Source organism: Cariama cristata, unplaced genomic scaffold (genome assembly GCF_000690535.1).
Source record: "Cariama cristata isolate BGI_N322 unplaced genomic scaffold, ASM69053v1 scaffold13400, whole genome shotgun sequence".
Taxonomy (NCBI): Eukaryota; Metazoa; Chordata; class Aves; order Cariamiformes; family Cariamidae; genus Cariama; species Cariama cristata.
In genome coordinates, this window is record NW_009595387.1 from 58,343 (window position 1) to 66,402 (window position 8,060).

At 37.3% G+C, this 8,060-nt stretch overlaps 1 protein-coding gene across 2 annotated transcripts in view; it reads right to left on the bottom strand.

Moving 5' to 3' along the window:
• The window catches only part of MLLT4 (myeloid/lymphoid or mixed-lineage leukemia (trithorax homolog, Drosophila); translocated to, 4), an 89,667-nt gene that overhangs the window by 52,778 nt on the left and 28,829 nt on the right, over nucleotides 1–8,060 (bottom strand). For both annotated transcript variants that reach the window (XM_009701904.1, XM_009701912.1), the window contains 2 exons: nucleotides 3,823–3,884; nucleotides 2,720–2,925 (listed from right to left, as the gene is read on the bottom strand). In XM_009701904.1, the coding sequence (XP_009700206.1) occupies nucleotides 2,720–2,925; nucleotides 3,823–3,884 (268 nt within the window). The remainder of the gene's footprint in view (nucleotides 1–2,719; nucleotides 2,926–3,822; nucleotides 3,885–8,060) is intronic.

Consider the following 8,060-nt stretch of genomic DNA (forward strand, 5'->3'; position numbering starts at 1 on the left):
AAAATTGGCATTTTTATATGAATAAAGTTTCTATTCCTACATCTGTATTGAAAGAACTGAGCCTTCTCATAGATCTCTCCAATTTTATCCCTATCTCATACAAAGTCTTCTATAATATTTGCACACACTAATGCAAAGACTATAGAAAGTCACAGACTTAATTTGTTAGCAAGTACTTCCTGAGTAACTTCAGAAAGCTATCAAAGTCTCCTTACCATCTAGGAAGGCAAAATTAGGATCTAAACAATTGATTTTACTCCCACAGTACAGCACAAGAGTTTGTGTACCTTCGTTCTACTTCTGTTTTGGGTGCCTCTCTCCCCTTGCCTCCCATCTGTCTTCTCCATCTTTCACACCCTCAGATCCCTTTCAGCACAGGCATGCTTTACAGTTGAGACACACAAAAAAGCTATTGTGATACAGCAACTTACTACATAGCAATTTAACTGCCACAGCCATCAGCATAACCACTCATTCTACGGCTTAGATGAAATAATTTGACTTAGCTTAGCTACTGCTGTTCATACTCCACTGAGACAGGTCCAAAATAATGACATTTGCCTGGTCAAGCTTTAGAACCAACGCATTTCTTTGTCTCCAGTCCATTAACTTTCAAATTCACTGAAGTTCTACTCTTTCATCACATCTGTAATTTTCCCCCTTTCCTCCAGCTTCTTCAGCATGACATTTGAAAGAACCTCCTCCCAATTTTCTCCAACTTTCAACTCTCTTCAGTTTTTTTCTTGCAACTAGATAACATCTTTCACAAACCACAAACGCAGCTCCCACTTCCTTGTTAATGTCTTCCTTAAATTTTAGGTTGGAGATTAGATTGCAACTATGGCCTTTCACAAAACACAGTCCAGACAAACACTTGGTTTTAACAGTTTTGCAATACTATTAGCAGGGTTACATAAAATACACTTGCTTCCAACAACAACAAGGCTGGACTTGATTTGGGAAGCCCTTCTCAGGGCTGTAAATGAATGTTTGTACAGGATAATCTATTTTCTAGCTTTGATGTGTTTCCAAATCAAACCGATGTTTTAGCCCACCTCTCTAGTATCTCCTAGCAGTTACGTGGTTATCCATTTTAGTGCAACACAAAGAATGCAGATCTTCATCTTTGCTTTCCCACTGTACCCATCCCTGTCACCCTAAGTCTTTTTGGGGTCATTCTTACTAGTTTGCATTAAGTTATATAAACCAAGTGACTTTCTTTGATTCAGCCCTCTAACTTCCAGACTATATTTGAAGCCTACCCTTTCACTGTTTACTTTCCTTTCTCCCAACTAAATTGCTTATCTTCAGGGTCTTTGCATTTCATGTTCTCCACTACTGCCACAGTCTCCCCTCTGACTAACAAATTCACTCTTCCATAGCCAGATTTTATTTTATTTTTTATAGCAGAATCTGAATATTCAACGTTGGGCACCATTTCAATTTTATCAAATATCTATTTACCACAGCATCAAGACTCAAAGCAACGTACTAGTTCTTCACTTCAGATTCAAACCACCTTTCAACCTCTCATCAGCTTCAGAATGCACATGAAAGGCTAGTCTTTGTTTCCTTACTGTAAAGTGTCTTCAACACTGGCATTTTCTCCCATTCTTTCTTGTGAAAGGTAGGACCCTGTTGTAACTGTTTACAGACCTGCCTAATTATAATGTTCCCCTTGCTGAAAACTCCACTAGATCTTTCCAAAACCTGAAGAAAAGCTGAACAGTTTTGGTTTGCTGTGACTTTCATGCCACTCTCTTGTTTACTTTCCTCTTCTCGCAATCAACCTGTTGTGTAACACTTGCAACATAAATTCTCTAAAGCAGGACTGATGCATTTGTCATGCTTGCACAGTGCCTAGTGCAACAGGGTCCTTGCTCTCTATGGGCTACTATGGCAGTACTTTTTGCAACAAATGTATTACAGAAACATATTTCAATTTTTCCTCTGAGAAAAACCTGTAGACAAAGAAGTTGCAAGAATTAATTACTGAGGATACCTGAATGAGCACTCCTTTTACAGGAAATGACCATTACATTTTATCAACAGTTACACAATGCAAGCTATTGTCTAATTTCAGAGACAACCCAGTGGATCTTATCCTGCATTCCTACACAAAACAGAACTCCCCCTGTGCTTCTGTAGAAATCTTGCACATGTAACAACAATAGCATCAGACTACATATAAGATGTTGGAACATTTGAGAACTTTCATTTCTCTTTATAAAACAATTGTGTCAGCTTGGTTCAAAAAGTCCAGCTTTATTACCATTTTTTGTGGGTACAGAAGTTGTAAAAGTAACAGGATCGAAATTAAAAAGTCATGTTTCTTTTTAATATGTTCACTTCAAGCATCAATCAGTGCAAACAACTGCTATCTATATGATATTCTTTAATAAGCACATCCAACTTGTTTTACAAGAGCTCACAGCTAGAAACGCCTGCAAAGACCTTACCTTCTAGGGAACAGAAGAGTAACTTCTTGTCAGAGAACACATCTTCAGAGCAACAGCCCCTCCCTAATCTCCCATATTGCTCAGCAGAGAGTTTCTTACCACTGACATTACTCAATGGCACAAAAGCAAATCTTCATATGGGCAACCATACAGGTATTAGTCTGACCCTTAACAATAGTTGGTTAAACACTAAGAAGGTTACTAGATTAATCTACAACATGTATTTAATTCCCTTGACATGTTCTTGCAGAGAAACTCACCTGTATCACTCCTTCCATCATGTTCACCATCTTGTTGACTATTGCAATGACTTTGTGAGTACGCTCAGCAGGAGTGATGTCAGGTCTGTACTGGCTTGACAATACATACCGACATGTCATATACAAAACATAGGTAGGTGACAGCTTAAAATGAACTGTCGAGCTATTTGTGTAATTTATAATGGCAGATAAGAAGGCATCTTCAGCTGTAGAGAAAGAGGAAAAAAACCAACATGTCATAAAGCCAAAGACGGAAAGAAAATGAAACAAAACAATTTAATAACTTGGGGCACCGACAATTTCTTTTTGGAGGAGGAGGTGGGGAGAGAGGAGCAACTTACAGGAATTTGAACTCTAAATCGTCTATTATGTACTACAGTTACTTCGGCACACTAACAACACAATTCTATATAAAGCTAGAAAATCTGATCATCAAGAAACATGTCTGTACTATTTTGTATCTCTTTGCCGAAAATTTGCATCTTCAAGGGAACAGGAAAATGTGAGGTTTCTCTTGTCCGTTCTATTCCTACAAAGCTCCCTTATTACAGGAATTTTATACTAATAAAAAGCTGTCTTTGCTTGCTCACAACTCTATTTAGTTTCAACTATTTGAAGTCTGGACAATCTCTGGCGTGATATTTTTCTACCAGATCTGAGATCTTAAAAACCTGGGGACCAAGATAACAAAAAACTAAATTCCAAATGAAAATTTAAACTTAACGAGATTTTATATAAAATGGATTCTGACCAAGATGCAATCTATTATCCAGGGCATGGAGAACTGTATAGAAGAGAATGAATTCAATGTACTGTTGAGGAGGTGGGATTAACAATTTTTTCACGGTCAAATCTGAATATCTGAAGATAAGAGTTGAAATGCAATTAGAATTAGATATCCATGAACCTGCCCCAATACCAGAAACATCTGTTCACCCTCTCAAACAAAACAAATTATATTACTGGATTAGCTATCATCTAGTCAGTTACTATTTTTTTTCAATGTTTATTTAAGTTACCCTTAAGTTCACAAACTGATCGAAATACTACACTATAGAAAAACATGTCAACAGGTTAGTGTTATAGTTTCATAATTTACTCACAGCTTTCCCTGAATTCAATACTGGCAGGTAGTATCAGTTCTGGTCCATGGGTATCCTGAGGTCTAAAGAAAGAAGACAAAAATTGAAACAAACAATCCACATGGGTGATACTAATTCCACTCTAAAATAACAGATTTCTCCAAATACACCGGTTCCAAATGCTGACACAACATCCTTCCCCAAAGCGATCCTTTTTTTACCTTTCCTCTAGAATCATTCAAGCTGTATTTGCCCACAACACAATAGATCAAAATACAGACTTGAACTGTGGAGTCTGTGATACCAATGAACATCCTCTTCTGTGCTGCGTGGCACACTGATAGGATCAGTTTGCCATCTGTCACTGACAGGATTCAAATAACAAACTATTCATGGACACATGAAAGAAAGCGAATGAAGCTTCACCTGAAACATCAGCTCGGTTGCAACAAATGTTACTTTGCTACCTTCAACACCCTCAAAACTGATGAGAACTTGGTCAACTTACTTGTTCTTTCTTTTGGTATGGAGGGAAAGGAGGTAAAACCTAGACCCTACCCTCGCCTGGCTGTTGCTATGTTATGTTAAGAAACAGTAGTCATTCCATGAGCCCCAGAACTATGTCCTCACTTAAAGTGACTGCAGTGCTCGCTCTTATCAGCACTTATCAGAGAATCCACAGAGGAGAAAAATGAACAGAAAATTTATTTTTCCGATGTCTTCAAAAGGTTAAGCAGATATTTCATTCCTCCCTTAAGTGAAAGCATTAAATGAGCTGTTCTCTGTAGTTAGGCACCTATTTTTAGGAAATAGGTAAAAGCTTGACATCTTCTTCTGCATGCAATAGCCTTTTTTAACCACATGTAACACAATAGGTAGCTTTCTACTTTCCCCAGCAACTTTGATAAAGAAAGGAACGTAATATGATTATATAAGCCTCATTCTCCTGAGAATTATTAGTTATGCCACAAAGCCGAGATACGACACTGAAGGCCTTTATTCAGCTATCTCCTGTAGTAAAAATTCACAAGATAACTTTGAAGGCTGATGTCAAAAGATCTAAAACTAAATTTTAGCATATTCAATCAAAAAACTAAAGGTACCTTTGGGTTTTGGTGGGTTTTTTTTTTTTTCCTTTTTAAACTTGTAAAAACTTAAATCAACTGAAAACTCAGTTATGCCATCTAGATAATGCTTTATTATAAAAAGTGCTCAGCAAAACAAAGTTCTGGGGAGCTGAAAGTTAAGAAACAGGAGGCACAGCAGCGCAGTATGTACCCAAATTTCTGACAGCTCAGTTACATTTTCAAGATTACAGCACACTCTCTTTAAGAACAGCGCTCAGCTGGTGTGTAAATTGTAGCATTTCCTCTGGTTTTATGGCTATAAATTTTAAGATGAACTAATTTCTCACTACCTCCACACTGTCAAAAGGGCATCATCTTCACTGAGAACTTAGAATAACTAATACTCACACAGCATTATTAAAACAGAACTACAGGGACAACTCCAGAGAAATTTTTAAACTGTCATTATAGAAATGGTAATAAGACAAAGAAACATTTCAAGAAACTGGCTGGAAAACCAGTGACAGATTTCAGCTGATGATTTATTTCCTTTTTATTTAGAACAAAAAGACAGTGATCCCTTTCAGCACAAAGGAAGGAACAGGATTCTCAGTCTTCCCTCCGATGGAAAAGCAAGCAGCATGAGAGATGAGAACTGATACGGATTAGTGCAAGACTGCTTACGAGAACATGACATAGGAAGAGGAAGGACTTCTTTCAAAAAATGTTAATTTAGTTTTACCTGTAAATTAGTTCTCTAGAACAGATGCAGCAAGTCAATTATTTCAGCTACCTTAATATGTGTTTCCTTCAACTAATGTACCATTTTCTGCCTTCCCTAAGCACATACAAAATAAATACTCTTTAATTAAGCTTTGCAAATTGGAAATTTAAATTAATTCTCTGGGCTTCTGATACGATAGCAACTACCCAACCTCCTTTGTTACTAGATACACTTTAAGTATATATTGTCTTTATGTTACGGCTTTTATAGAAAAATCCTCTCTGTGGTGATGAAATTCTGAGCTAAACCAGTCTGAAAGTCTAGAGTATGTCTAGCAAGGCCATAAAACATTGATTAGGAATTGCTTCCTCTCAAAGTATAGTGCCAGGTAATATTACACTTTAAAATTTCATTAAAAACAATAATACATTCTCCAGATATTTCTGTATTCTCCTAGATTAATTTTCCATGATAAACTGCATTAAAAAAATAAAATATCCTCCACTCTTGTGTGGTTGTTTTAGCCAGCATACTGGCTACACATAGATTTGTAAGGCACGTTAAAATTAGGAATCAGGTAAGTGTCTGCATTCCATTAACACCACTTACATTTCACTATTCTCATTTCCAACCAAACACATTTTTAAGAACTCCTGAAGGGTATCCAAGGCAAAAAATGATTTTTTTTTTTTTAACTATATGCTTGCTCATGCTAATTGAAGTCAGTTATCTAAGAAGGATGTATGACCATAATCCTTAACCAAACAGTCATCATCTTTCATTTCACAGAATCACATTTCAATCAGAACAACCATACCCAATAAGTAAATTGGAGTTATTCTCCAAGTCTTCAATTATTTTTTTTCTAGACACTAGAGCTGAAAAAATAAGGCAGTTGAGTTCTAATCTTTGGTCTTCAACCCATTCAGTGAGTGACTGGAATAAAGTCTTATTTGCCTTATTATTCACCTTTGAACAGGAGCGATGAAAACACACAAAAAGGAAAAGGACACTCAGTACAGAGGTGGACTAGTTCTACAGGAATGACGACTTGGAACTGCTCAGAGAAGATTTTTTGGTTTTTAAAACTAACATAACAGCTACTTCACTCCATGATTACCGTCCTTACAGCTCACAAAATGAGATGAGAGCATCCCAGAGTAAGCCTAACTAAAGGTTTAGAAAATACATCCACAACAGGGAAGAATTCAGTTTACTTGAGCAACTCATTGCCTAGCATTTCCTAATTTGATAGCCTGACTTTGCTAATTTGTTAATCTCAATGCAGTGAATACATCTGAGAAAGAAAATGTGATAGAAATGCTGTATTTAGATAAATAATGTGATTATACAACACAGACTATACACATATCAGATATATACAGAAATAAAATGTCAATGCTGGTTATAAAAATCTCTGTGCAGTTGTAGCTATCACAAATCTAAGTGTAATCTGACAGAATCATAGAATCAGTTTGGTTGGAAGAGACCTCTGGGATCACCGTGTCCAACCTTTGCCCTAACACCACCATGTCAGCTAGACCATGGCACTAAGTGCCACGTCCAGTCTTTTCTTAAACACCTCCAGGGGTGGTGACTCCATCCCCTCCCTGGGCAGCCCATTCCAATGCCTAACGACCCCTTTCAGTGAAGAAATGCCTCCTCATTTCTAGCATGAACTTCCCCTGGTGCAGTTTCAGACTATGCCCTCTTGTCCTGTCATTGGTTGCCTGGGAGAAGAGATCGACCCCACCTTGCCACAACCTCCTTTCAGGTCGTTGTAGAGAGCGACCAGGTCTCCCCTCAGCCTCCTCTTCTCCAGGCTAAACAACCCCATTTGGATTTGGATGCCTCTAAAAACATTTTCTGCACACAGGTACCAAGGTGAAAAACGCCCTGTGTACAGTAACAGTAAGACTAGTATGTGTATTCTCTTCAGAAGGAATTTTAAAAGTTAAAAAAAAAAAAAACACAACAAAATAAAACCAAGATGCAGCTTACAGATGGCTCTGTATTTTTGGAATATACAACTATAGCACAAGACAATCCTCTTTATAAGAAGTGCTCTTGCTGAAAGGCAGAAATACAGAAATATAATAATCTTCATACACATACAAATGCACAGCTAGAACTCACAAAATATTAATAGTAGAAGCCTCAAGGACTTCTGACAGGCTATAAAAAGTCCACAAAAGAAGTTTTGTTGCTATTTTATGAGAGAGGAAAATTACAGTTGAAACACTAGTAATTCAACAAGGAGTTAAATCTTCAGCAACCTTAATCAAAACTTCTGAAAAAGACACTCAAGATGCCCAGGTACTCTAACAAGAGAGTGCAGAGTAGCACTGAGTTGTATTCTACTGTAACTTCACTGAAAGCATTTAAAAGATGTCCCTGCCTCAAAACATTAGAACATCAGGAATTCAGTTCAGGTGGAAGGCACAATTTTCTGCCTCGCCCCACCCCCC